General features: G+C 58.9%; 2 protein-coding genes across 12 annotated transcripts; one reads left to right on the top strand and one right to left on the bottom strand.

Moving 5' to 3' along the window:
• Positions 1-324: 324 nt before the first annotated feature.
• VWCE (von Willebrand factor C and EGF domains) lies at positions 325-10,695 on the top strand. Of its 11 annotated transcripts, none has more exons than XR_005626916.1 (20): positions 325-546; positions 980-1,116; positions 1,190-1,279; positions 1,546-1,674; positions 1,761-1,877; positions 1,944-2,060; positions 2,389-2,517; positions 2,616-2,923; positions 2,998-3,091; positions 3,180-3,262; positions 3,461-3,741; positions 3,907-4,024; positions 4,305-4,403; positions 4,574-4,670; positions 4,739-4,821; positions 4,972-5,062; positions 5,154-5,236; positions 5,342-5,504; positions 7,883-7,958; positions 9,327-10,695. XR_005626916.1 is itself a non-coding variant. In XM_039703500.1 (20 exons), the coding sequence occupies exons 1-20, from the start codon at positions 437-439 to the stop codon at positions 5,959-5,961; spliced, it is 2,562 nt and encodes an 853-aa protein (XP_039559434.1). In that variant the 5' UTR covers positions 325-436; the 3' UTR covers positions 5,962-6,312. The 11 variants fall into 11 exon arrangements, 6 of the variants coding, with proteins under 6 accessions (XP_039559434.1, XP_039559433.1, XP_039559432.1 ...); XM_039703500.1 differs by lacking the exons at positions 7,883-7,958; positions 9,327-10,695 and adding an exon at positions 5,537-6,312 and having other exon boundaries at positions 3,461-3,548; positions 3,656-3,741; positions 4,318-4,403; positions 5,342-5,432; XM_039703501.1 differs by lacking the exons at positions 7,883-7,958; positions 9,327-10,695 and adding an exon at positions 5,537-6,312 and having other exon boundaries at positions 330-546; positions 1,022-1,116; positions 3,461-3,548; ... (1 more) ...; positions 4,318-4,403; positions 5,342-5,432.
• PGA5 (pepsinogen A5) lies at positions 6,406-9,292 on the bottom strand. Its single transcript, XM_039703503.1, has 10 exons — positions 9,234-9,292; positions 8,416-9,106; positions 8,179-8,323; positions 7,878-7,995; positions 7,644-7,762; positions 7,362-7,561; positions 7,125-7,241; positions 6,913-7,051; positions 6,747-6,839; positions 6,406-6,659 (listed from the first exon to the last, which is right to left on the bottom strand). Exons 2-10 carry the CDS (start codon positions 8,469-8,471, stop codon positions 6,510-6,512), a joined length of 1,137 nt encoding a protein of 378 aa, XP_039559437.1. The 5' UTR covers positions 8,472-9,106; positions 9,234-9,292; the 3' UTR covers positions 6,406-6,509.
• Positions 10,696-11,624: the final 929 nt, after the last annotated feature.

The following is an 11,624-nucleotide window of genomic DNA, read 5'->3' as shown; positions in this document are numbered from 1 at the left end:
CTGGATGCATCCCACCATCCCGGCTCCACTTGGCCCCTTTCTCCGCCGCGTGGGTCCCCGTGCAGGGCTGGGAAGGCGGCCCAGCGCCTCCAGGAGAAGGAGGAGGAGGGGTGGGGAGAGGCCATGCCGGATCTTTGCCAGATGTGGGAAAGGAGAGAAGGGGGGACGCCTTTCCCGCTGCTTCCCAAACCTAGGGGGGACCCCGTTCCCCGACGCGCAGCCAGGGCAGGAATGGCCGGGATGCCACCACTCGCCCCAGTTGAACGGGACAGCCTTGGGGTGACCCCAGGCCCCCTGTGCGGGTTTGGGGTGGGCGCTCTCGCCCCCTCCAATCCCGCATTGTTCCCGGCTCGGCGGGAGGAGGAGGAGCAGGGCCAAGGGCCAGCGGGAAGGCAGGCGGGAAGGCGGGCGCCGGGACGTGCTGGAGCCGCCTGTCATGTTGGTGGAGCTGCTCTTCCAGGCTGCCTGTGTGTCCCTGTTCCTCTCCAGCGGCCAGGGCAGGGTGTATCCCGCGAGGAAGAAGCCGGCCAGCTTTGCCGTGGAGAGGTAGCTGGATTCCCCTCTTTCCTTCTCCCTTTTCCAGCTACACCTGGGATGGGCAGCCTGCCGAGCTCCGGCTGTCCCTGCCTCCCGCTGCAGGAGGGCTTGGCCGGAGGGGTCCCAGCCAGAGGGGCTGGCACCCCGCAATTCCCTCCCTCTTCCCGGGTCCAGGGGAGCATGACACTGCTCCCTGCATCCCTGTGCTTCTCCCCTCATCCTTGTCTTGCTCCCTGTATCCCTGTCCGGCCGGGGGGCGCTTCTCCCGTCACCACGTGCTGGGATGTTCAGGATGGGTGGGAAGTGGTTGTCCCCTCTCTGTCCCACCTCATCCTACCTTCCTCTGATCCGTGCCATGCTCTGCTTCCCGGTACATGGGCACATCCTGACCGCTGTGGCTGTCCTCCTGTCCTCACATTCCTGGGACCTTTGCTCCATGCAGGGGGCTCAGGACAGGGTGGCCTCAGGCTCTGGTGTCCCACAGGCGCCGCGTGGGGCCCCACGTCTGCCTCCCAGGCTCCGGCAGCGGATGTTGTCCTGGCTGGATGGTGTCCCCGGGCAGCGGGAAGTGCACCCTGCGTGAGTACAGGGCTCTGGGGGGCTCGTGGGGGTCCTGTTCCCATTCCCAGAGCTCCTGTTCCCATTCCCACAGCGCTCTGCTCCTTCGGCTGCGGTGGTGGTTCCTGCATCGCTCCCAACCTTTGCATGTGCCCGGATGGAGAGCAGGGAATCACCTGCCCAGGTACTGAGAGAAGTGGCTATGCCGGGTGCCCTTCCCTCTCCACACCATGAATCCCAAGGGATGGAGATGACCATGAACCCATGGGCACCGTGCCCAACCCCTCTTCCCTCTCCATGCCACAAATCCCAGCAGATGGAGATGACCGCGGCTCCTTGTCACCTCTCCCTGACACTGTCCCCATCCCTGGGGGATCCATGGAGTGGGATGGGAAGCGGGTGGTCCTGGGGTGGCATGGGTGCCCCGTGGATGCCACGTCTGTGTTCCAGAGCCACCGGGGACTTGTGGAGAGTACGGCTGTGACCTGTCCTGTAACCACGGCGGCTGCCAGGAGGTCGCCCGCGTGTGTCCCGTCGGATTCTCCATGGCCGAGACCGCCAACGGCGTCCGCTGCACCGGTGAGTGGGAGTGCTGTATCCTGACGGGACTGGGCATCCCCGTGGGGCCCAGAGCCCAAATCTGCCCGTTCCCTGTGTCCCCCTAGACATCGATGAGTGCCAGAGCGCGGCCTGCGAGGGGACGTGCCTGAACACGGAGGGCGGCTTCGCCTGCGAGTGCGGAGCCGGCCGGGAGCTCTCTGCTGACCGCCGCAGCTGCCGGGGTGCGTGGGGTCCCGGGGGGGCGGCTGCGGCTCCCGAGGGATCCTGACCCTCATCCCAACCCCCAGACACAGATGAATGCCAGGCCACGCCGTGCCAGCACCGCTGCGAGAACAGCGTGGGCAGCTACCGCTGCTCCTGCCGGCCGGGATACCACCTCCACGGGAATCGGCATTCCTGCGTGGGTGAGCACCGGGATGGGGCTCTTCCCATCACTCCCGGGGGATGGAGGTGGCCCTGAGCCCCTGAGCACTGTGCCACACCCCCTTCCCTCTCCATGAATCCCAAGCAATGGAGGTGGTCACTGAGCTCCTGCATGTATGCTTAGCCCTAATCCCTCTCGTGCCACAAATCCCAAGGGATGGAGGTGTCCGTCAGCCCATGACCACAGTGCTGCCACCTCATCCTCATCCCTGCGTGGGTCATGCTGAGAGCCCATCCTGGTGCTCCAGGCTCTTTCCTGGGCCACATCCCAGGGTGCAGCACCTCCTCATCCATTCCCTCATCCCGCAGATGTAGACGAGTGCCGGCGGCCTGGCACGCGCCGCTCCTGCCAGCACAGCTGCCACAACATTCCTGGCAGCTTCCGCTGCTCCTGCCGCCCCGGATACCGGCTCAGTGCAGACAGGGTGTCCTGTGAAGGTATCCGTGTCCTTCTCCTGGCTGGAAGAGCAGGGTGGGATGCTCCCATATCCCTGCCAGCCCAAGTGATGTCTCTGCCTTCCTGATTTCCTTCCTAGGGTACCCCAAATCTATTCTGGCCCCATCGCCCATCCTGCAATCCCTGCAGCATCCACCCACCCTTGTCCTGCTCCCTCCTGGCTCCCACCTGCTCCCGCGGGGCTCCCCCTCTCCCCACCTCCCTGTGGCAGCTCCTGGTACCCAATTTCCTCCCTCCTCTCCATCCCTGTCCCCCGAGCCATCCCCACGTGCCATGGGAGCCCCCAGCACGTCCATCCCACCATCCCATCATTGTTGGCACCGGGGAATCTCTCGGGAGCCCGGCAGTCGCTGGACAGAGCCAGGCTGCCAGAGCTGCACCTGCCAGGTGAGCATCCCATCTTCCCACCCCTTCCCATGGCACCATCCCGACCTGGGATGAGCCACCACGTGTCCTGGCAGGGGGGACGAGTCCTCTGTGACACCGTGAGCTGCTCTGTTCCCTGCTCCCACCCGCTTCCCGCTCCGGCTGGGGGTTGCTGCCCCACATGCACAGGTGAGTTCCAACCCCCTGATCCCCCCAATTCCTAGGATGGCCCCCCTTGAATTCCCAGGGGGACACCCCTGACCCCCATGGCTTGCAGGGTGCCTGCACGAGGGGGTGGCCAGGGCCGAGGGCGATGTCTTCTCCCCATCCAATGGGAATTGCACCGTCTGCGTCTGCTTGGTGAGCTGGATTGGGATGGGAGAATCTCCCCTCATCCCTGGGAACCTCCCAGCACTGGTGACCCTTATCCCTGGGGACCCTCATCCTGCATCCTGGCTCAACCATGGATTGGGATGCTCTGGAGCTGATGACACCCTCCCCTCATCTGTCCATGGGGAATCAGGGTCCTCTTTCCCAGCCCCACATTCCCCTCCACAGGCCGGGAATGTCTCCTGCCTCTCCCCGGAATGTCCCCCAGGATCCTGCCCCAGCCCCTCTCTGGCTGACTGCTGCTCCTGCAATCCAGGTGATCCCAGGAGCCCTAGTCTGGGGTGTGAGTACCCCCGGGCTGGGCTGGGGGTTAGGGAAGAGCCGTGCTTGGCTCTCCAGCACCTCTCCTTCCCCTTTTCCCAGAAAAGTGCAATTTCCGGGGACGCACATACGCGCACGGAGCCCGGTTCAGCCTGGATGGGGACGACTGCACCACCTGTGTCTGCCAGGTGGGTCCTGGATGTCCCCAGGGATGAGGATCCCCAAAGCTGGGAGGTCCCCAGGGATGAGGATTCCCAGGGATACTCCAGTGCTTCCCAGCACCTGCTGGGGGCATCCCAGCTTCGCTCAGGGCTGGTGTAGGGACAGCAGGTGACCCATTCCCATGTTGCCAGGGAGGAGAGGTGGAATGTTCCTTCACTCCCTGCCCCGTGCTGGATTGTCCCCAGCACCAGCGGCAGCTGGGTCCCGGGCAGTGCTGCTCCACCTGCCGGGACCCTCCAGCCCCTGCCGGTGAGTCGGGATGAGTGACACAGCTGGGAATGGGCAGGGATGAGGGGGAAAAGCTGGGGAAATGGGAATGGCATGGCATGGGAAGAACAGCTGGGATAGAGGATGTGGGGGACACTTGAGTGGGACATTTGGGGATGGGATGTGGGGGACACAGGTGGGGTGTGGGGATACTTGATGATCAGAAGGGTGAGAGATGGGGAATATCTAGGAGCAGGAAGGGTGGAATATAGGGAACCCTTGGGGACAGGAAGGGTAGGTTTTACAGCACAGTTGGGAACAGGGATCCTACCCAGGTTGCTTCCTGGATGACAATGGCGTGGAGTTTCCCGTTGGACAGATCTGGTCTCCGGGCGATCCCTGTGAGTTATGCATCTGCCAGGTGAATGAGAACCTGCTCTGCTTCATTCCCTCTTCCCTATCCCTGCCCCAGCGCACGGCTCCTGCTCCATTCCCGCCCTCAGGATGCCCGTGGCCTGTCAGGCCCCAAATCCCCCAAATCCGGCGGGTTTGGGAATCCCGAGGTGTCTGTCAGGGTGTTCCCGCCCGCAGGCAGACGGCTCCGTGAGCTGCCAGCGCACGGATTGTGTGGAGACGTGTCCTTATCCCATCCGCATTCCCGGGCAGTGCTGCCCCGACTGCTCCGCAGGTGAGGGCGCGCCCGGAATTCCGGGATTCTGAGCCGCCCGGGGACCGCCTGAGCCCCTCTCCCCGCAGGCTGCACCTACATGGGGAGGATCTTTTCCAACAACGAGACCTTCCCGTCGGCGCTGGATCCCTGCCTGAGCTGCATCTGCCTGGTGAGGGCTGGGCCGGGCGTTCCCAGAGGATTTGCGGCTCCCGCCCCGTGGGCTGAAGCCCGGTTTTTGGCTCCGTTGCAGGGAAAAGCTCCGGGGGCGCTCCGGGGTTCCTAACGCCCGGCCCTCGGGGGTCTCTCCCGTCTCTCGCAGCTGGGCTCGGTGGCCTGCTCGCCTCTGGAATGTGCCATCGTGTGCTCCTACCCCTTCCACCCCGAGGGTCGGTGCTGCCCCGTCTGTGAGGGTACGAGCTCGGGCGGGTTCCCAAAATCCCCCTCAACCCCCCAAATCTCCCTGAGCCCCCCCAAACCCCCTCTGGACCTTGGTCCCTGCAGACTGCAACTACCAGGGCAGGAAGGTGGAGAACGGCCAGAGCTTCATTCCCGAGGGACAGCCCTGTACCCGCTGCACCTGCCAGGTGAGACTTCCCACCCATTCCCATGGGATGCCCGTGTCCATGGTGCCTGTGCCAGTGTCACTCGATCCCAGCAAGGGCTGGGCTGGCTGATCCCTGTTTTTCCAGCTTGGAGAGGTGAGCTGTGAGGAGAGGCCGTGCCCCAGTTCCTGCTCTGAGCCCCACACACTGCCCGTGGGCTGCTGCCCATCCTGCCCAGGTAATGGGATCCCTGGACCCATTCCCAGGCACTTGGATGTGCCCCCTCCGGACTGGGGGTCCTGGGAAAGAGGTGGGTGCTGACCAAAATCCTCCCTCCATCAGCCACAGACAGCCGGCTCCTGCTGCAGGGCAGTGACCTGTCCTCATCCTCCTCCCCATCCTCATCCTCATCCCAGTCCCCATCCTCACCCCCATTCTCATCCCAGTCCCCAGTCCCTGAAGATTCACCCCCTGGCACCCCTCAACACCGCCGCTACCGCCTGGCCCAGCTCCTGCTTCCCACCACACTCCCCCTTGGCCCCTCTCCAGGGATTTGGGGTGCTGGGAAGCCCCCTCTGACCACTCCAAGTCCCTTTGGATACCCCTTGGCACCCACTGTGCCCCCTGACCCCCTCTGTGAGGCCACGGCCCCCCCTGATCCCACGGGCAGCCCTGAGGCTCAGGAATCCCCCAGGGATGAGGATCCCTCTGTGGTGCCATCGGACAGCCCCAGGTTCCAGGTGCCAGGTGTGCCTGGAACGCCGTGAGGAGGAGGAGGAGGATGAAGGAAAGGAGGAAAAGGGGGTCTGCAGGACCAGCAGGCCTGGCCCTGGGGAGGGAGCAGCTGTCCCCCTGCCACCAATAAAGTCACTCTGGTATTTATTCCCTGTCCCCTCATCCCTGCACCACCAGCACGTGGAGCCCTAGGGCTTGTCCTCTGGGAATTCTGGGATGAGTGACTTTCCAGGATGATGAAGGCAGTGCTGGAGGTGTTCAGCCCCCTCACCCTGAGTGGGGTTTGGGGACAGGAGGGACATGTTGTGCCCCAGGTCCCCAAGGCTGGGAGCTCCTCAGGGATGAGCAGAGCCACATCCAGGCTCCCATCCTTGGGGCACAGGGACATCCTTGGGGGGTGCAGCTGAGGGTGGCACCAGGGACACACCCCATTCCCAGGGATGTGTTGGCCTTTCTCAGAGAGACATGGCACGGGGCGCTTCTCCACACCTTTATTGTCCTCGGTGGTGGCAGGAGTGCCAGGAAAGGGACAAGCCCTGCCAGCCACCGAGGTGGGGACACCTGGGATTCCCATCCCAGCTCAGGGCAGCCGGGACAGCCCCACCTTGTTGTTGGCCCTGTCGAAGATGACGTAATACTCCCGGATAAAGACATCCCCCAGGATCCAGAGCTCGCCCTCCTCCGTGGGCACATCCATGCCTTGCAATCCCAGGGTGCAGTACCCGTTACTCTGCTCCAAGGACATGGAAGGGAGTGGTCACCAGCTGTTGGATCCCTCTTTCTATCCCCGCAAACCCATTCCCAGCGGGATGCTCACCCTTAACACATAGGCTCTGGGTGGCACTGGGAATTCTTTGCCGTTGATATGGAAGATGAGGCTGGGAAGGTTTCTGATGGCCTCACAGCTGATCTGGGGAGGACACAGCAGGTTAGTGGCCATTCCAGCTGGGATCAGATGTCCTAGGGAGCATCCTGAACCTCACCTCACCACTGTAGCTGGCACCAAGGCGCCTCATGAGGGTGCGGAAGGCCCGGATAGGAACAGCCAGCAGAGTGGTTCCTGTATCCACGATGGCCTGGCATCCCGAGGAGCAGGCCACCGGAGTCCCGCTGACGGAGACACTGGAAAGAGGGATGCAGAGTGAGCCTGGACTCCCCAAAACACCAGCTGGAGGGCAGGGAATACTGGGAATACCCCTCCATGGCGATCTGCCAGTAGGTTTCAGCAGAGAGTGGGATCCAGGAGATGCCTTTGGTGGTGTAGTAGGGATCAATGGCACCGAAGAGGACAAAGCTCCCACCTTCACTGTCCCTGGAAAGGCAGATCCATCTGGGTTTCTTCCCAGCCCACCAACACCTCCATTCCCATTGGAAAATGGGGCCAGTGTGAGGGAAAAGGGAGAAATCCTCAGCAGCTTTGGCTGGGATTTACCTGCTCAGGTAGACAGAGAAAAGACGCCTATCCACGAGGTTTTCCATCATCATGTTGTCGAAGACAGGGGTGGCTCCGGAGGAGGCAATGCTTGGGAATGCCAATCCCAGGATGCCATCAAAGGGGGTGTAGTAGAAGAAATCCCCTGGCTCTGTCTCAGCCAGCCCAAAAATCTGGTTGCGGACGTTGATGCCAGCAACCTGGGAGAAAGGAGACAGGTGTGGATTGGGCACGATCCCAAGGGATCCCATGGGATGAGGGGGCTGGAGCGCCTGGCCGTACGTCGACGGTGTCGTATCCCAGGATTCCGGTCATGCTTCCCGTGCCGTAGGCGATGAACAGGGTGTCATTGGTGCTGAGGAACGTGGAGGATTCCGCGGGATTGAAACGGTTGTGGTTCCCTGTGGGGGTGGGAAGGACAGGGATTGCCTGGGATTTGTCCCTTGGGAAAGACTGGGCAGAGCCATGCAGGACTACTCCCAAAGGACACATTCCAGACTCATTCCAGACACCTACTGCAGGCTGGGCTGGAGCAGAAGACTGAGGGAACCCAGAGGTTGGAGGAACCAGTGTCAAAGACCACAGTGAATTCCTGAGGTGGGGTCCCAATGGAGATGGTGCCAAAGTACTCATCCTGTTGGAATGGGATTGGGAAGGGGTTAAGGGGATGGGGAAAGGAGAATGGATAAGGGGCTAATGGAATAAGTTACAGGGATGGGGAAGGGACTAGTGGAATGGATAACAGGCCAATGGCATGGGGAAGGAGCCAGTGTCCCCCTGTGCACCCTGATCCCAGTTCCCAATCCCAGCCCCTCACATCCATGTAGTTCTCCAGGGGCTCCACGGCAATGCCCGGGAAATACTTGGCAGCCAGGTTGTAGGGATGCTGCTCCAGGTAACTCTCCAGCAATCCCTGCTCCTGCAGCCTCTGCCGCAGCGACTTCATCTTCCTCAGGGGCACCCTGTGGACAGGGACCGGGATGCATCACTGGGATGTGCCATTGGGATCACCCCGCATCCCACATCCCTGTTTTGGGGACCCGCTGGGGCTCACCTGGTCTGGAAGCCCTGGGCCAGGCCCACCAGGGTGAGGAGCAGGAGCAGCTTCATGGTGGGAGCTCACGGAAAATGTGCCTCCGATCCCGGCCCCGCTCCTTATATCCTGGCTCCGGTGTTTGGCCGGAGGCCCCGATAAGAAAGGCAAACTGCTCCTGGGATGGTTATCAAAACGTCCTTAAGGAAGGGGGGTAGGAATGTCAAGCTGGGGGATCCCCCTGTTCCTGGGGGGATTCAGGCCACAGGTATGTTGGGATGGGCGGGAAGAACTCCAGGTTATTCTGTGGGAGCTGGTGGGAATGCAGGGCTGTTTGTACCCTGAACCCTCTCGTACCTTGCTGGAGGGTTTGAGCCAGACACTTCCAGGAATGGGGCAGCCACAGCTTCCCGGGAATTCCATTCCCAGGAATGATTCACCACCCTTGCAAGGAAGAATTTCTTCCCAATATCCCATCTAAACCTGTCCTCTCCTACTAGGAAGCCGGTGCCCCTTGTCCTGTCACCTCAGGTCCTTTTACAAAGTCCCTCTCCAGCTCTCCTGGAATTCCTTAAAGTGCTGGAAGAGGCTCCAAGGTCTCTCCAGGTCCTTCTCCTTCTCCTCTTGCCAAGGCTCCATGATGGATTTTCAGGCTGCCAGGTCCAGATTTTCCATGCTGGGAATCAGCCAAGGCTTTCTCCTTTCCAGCCCCCTACAACACATCCCATCCTTCTTTTTTTTTTCCTCAGGGACAATCCGGTGCTCCGTCCCTTTTCTCCCAACATTCCCCACCCAGGTTCTTCTTCATTTCACTCCCCCAGTTCAACCTGGCATCCTACCCTCAGATTCTTCTATCATTCTGAGCCGGGATGGGGCTGATTCCAAGGGAGGAACGCCAGCTCCAGCCTCAGGGAGCCTTTGATCTCCTCCAGGACAAGGTGACCGTTCCATGGATCCAGCACGTGGTGACGTGACCGGAGCCAAGTTGCCCAATCCCGCTCCTGTGACCTTCATCCAGAGGCATCCAGAGCTTGGCTTTCCCCCAGCTCGTCCCAGTTTCCCCCCACTTCAGGGACTTTGGAAGTGGGAATGGAATGACAGGAGAAGGCTCCAAACTGGAAAACAGGGTATTGGGAGGAACCTCTTGCCTGTGAGGCTGGTGAGGCCCTGGAATAGATTTCCCAGAGAAGCTGTGGCTGCCCCATCCCTGGAAGTGTCCAAGGCCAGGCTGGAGAAACCAGCCTGGAATGTGTTCCTGTAAATTCTTGAGTTACCAAGTTTTCCTCCTTTTTTGGCCAAAATAGTAGAGAAAACAAAAAATATGAAGTTTTCCCAGGGTTATTTAACCATTGAATTACCAAAACTGCCATCCTTGGAGATCAGGATTCCTGTTTTCTCAATGGAAAAGAACCCACATTTGCCCAATTATGGCAAGTTCTAGGACAAGCTCGTTGTGCTGCTGGTAAATCCCATAAAAGCAGAACAATGGATCCAACAGGGATGGATTTTTGGATGGATGATATCCACAGAAGGAAGAAGCTGTGGAATTCAGGACTGGGGAAAAAAAATGGGAATTGTGATTTAGCACTAATTAAATCCAGAATAAAATCTGGGAGGATGGAAAAATAACCCCTTTTAGGGCGTGAAACGGCTTCCTGGGAGAGAAATCCTGAATTTTCCAAACCTTGGCGGGGAAATGGAGGGCATGAGATGCTGGATCTCGGAATAATCCATCCGGGTGCTGGGAGCTCTGTGGATGGGAGCAGGTGGCCTCCCTGCCACAGCTTTCCTTGGCACCAGAGGGCACCACAGCATGCAGAGATCCCAAAAACCCCCCAGCTGGAAAAATGGATCTGGAAGCTTTCCCTCCTGGCTGATGCAGCCGGGGCTGGGTGAGGATTCCCAGGCAATAAAATTCTCCCAGAATTTAGGCTTTTACCGGCAAAATTCAGATTTTTTAAATGTCGTTTTGATGTGGAAATACCCCTTGGGATGAATTTAACTTCCATGGGAATCACCCTCTGGATCAAACAGGGATTTTCAGGCTTTTGGGACATCAAAACTCCTTCTGACAAAACTTCCTCAATTTTATCTCTGCAGCCTCCCAAAAAATTCCCCTTATGGAGACAGAGCTTTTATTGGAAATGGATTCATGAAGTCAACTTTTCCAGGCCCTGTTCCCAGTTTTTCTTGTCCCTTCCCTAAAGGCTTTTATCACACGGGTGCTTTATCGGAGCTGTCAGATGAAAGGAGGGAAATCTGACGCTCCTGAGGTGTCAAATTTCCCGGATTGGATTCAAAATATTTAATTAACTTATCAAGGAAGCCCAGGGATGTTGGCTGATCCTTGTGGGAATGGAATTTTGCAGAACAGGACCTCGGGGTGCTCAGGTCACCTTTTCCTACCTGCTGTGGGCGATTTTGGCTGGGATTAAGATGTCATCCAAGGGGAAAAAACAAGTGGAACCATCTTTTGTGGAAATTAAGGACATTAATAAGCAGCTAACGGGAATATCCTTCCAAAACCACCTAAATTTATCCCAAGTTTATTTCTGGATAACACTTTTAAATGGGTATTTTTCCATTTCTTCTGTACGAATCCAAACACAATTTTCCCCTCTCCTCAAACCTTATGTTTTAACATAAAATGTTAATTAAACATTTTCCCAGCTCTGTGGAAACTGCTCCAAAAGAAGCCTGGAAAATGTTGTTTTTTCCCCTTTGGCAAGTCAAGTCCCTTTTCTTTCCCATGGCACTGGGGGTTTGACCCGGTTATCAGCCACGCTGGGAACAAATTGTCCTTGATTTATCCAGAATTATTTGGGATCATATGACTCCCGTTTGTTACACAACAGCCCTCAGGTGATGGGGTCAGAGGCGCCTTTCCCAGATCCCAGCACTTCCCCAGCACCTGCGTGACCTTGCCCAGACTTCCAAAGGAGCAGAAATCATGGAGCTCTTCCCCTGCCTCGTCCTCGCTTGGGTTTTGGGAACGTGGAGCATTTTCCAAGCATGTTTTGGAAAAGCTGGGTTTGTGGAGAGGGCGATGGGACTGAGCTGCCTCAGGAACATTCCTGTGTCACGCGAGGAGGAGCCGAGCAGGTATTCCAGAGGAATCTGCTTTCATCCAGCTGGAAGAGCCCGACATCTTATGAAGTTTTGGGATATTGCCGAGGTCTCTATGTGCTTCCTAAACCACTTCCAACCTGGCCTCGGACGCTTCCAGGTAT

This window comes from Passer montanus, unplaced genomic scaffold (assembly GCF_014805655.1).
Source record: "Passer montanus isolate IOZ18808 unplaced genomic scaffold, ASM1480565v1 scaffold163, whole genome shotgun sequence".
Taxonomy (NCBI): domain Eukaryota; kingdom Metazoa; phylum Chordata; class Aves; order Passeriformes; family Passeridae; genus Passer; species Passer montanus.
Note: the sequence above shows the minus strand (reverse complement) of the source record. Positions and strands in the feature narration are given on the sequence as shown.

Coding starts and splice junctions, on each gene's coding strand:
- VWCE (XM_039703497.1), top strand. CDS start 437: ATGTTGGTGGAGCTGCTCTTCCAGGCTGCCTGTGTGTCCCTGTTCCTC. Junction 3,092..3,179: donor TTGCTGCCCCACATGCACAG/GTGAGTTCCAAC, acceptor CATGGCTTGCAG/GGTGCCTGCACGAGGGGGTG. Junction 5,063..5,153: donor GTGCTGCCCCGTCTGTGAGG/GTACGAGCTCGG, acceptor TGGTCCCTGCAG/ACTGCAACTACCAGGGCAGG.
- PGA5 (XM_039703503.1), bottom strand. CDS start 8,471: ATGAAGCTGCTCCTGCTCCTCACCCTGGTGGGCCTGGCCCAGGGCTTC. Junction 7,562..7,643: donor TGGGATACGACACCGTCGAC/GTACGGCCAGGC, acceptor CCTTTCTCCCAG/GTTGCTGGCATCAACGTCCG. Junction 7,242..7,361: donor TTCTCTGTCTACCTGAGCAG/GTAAATCCCAGC, acceptor CTGCCTTTCCAG/GGACAGTGAAGGTGGGAGCT.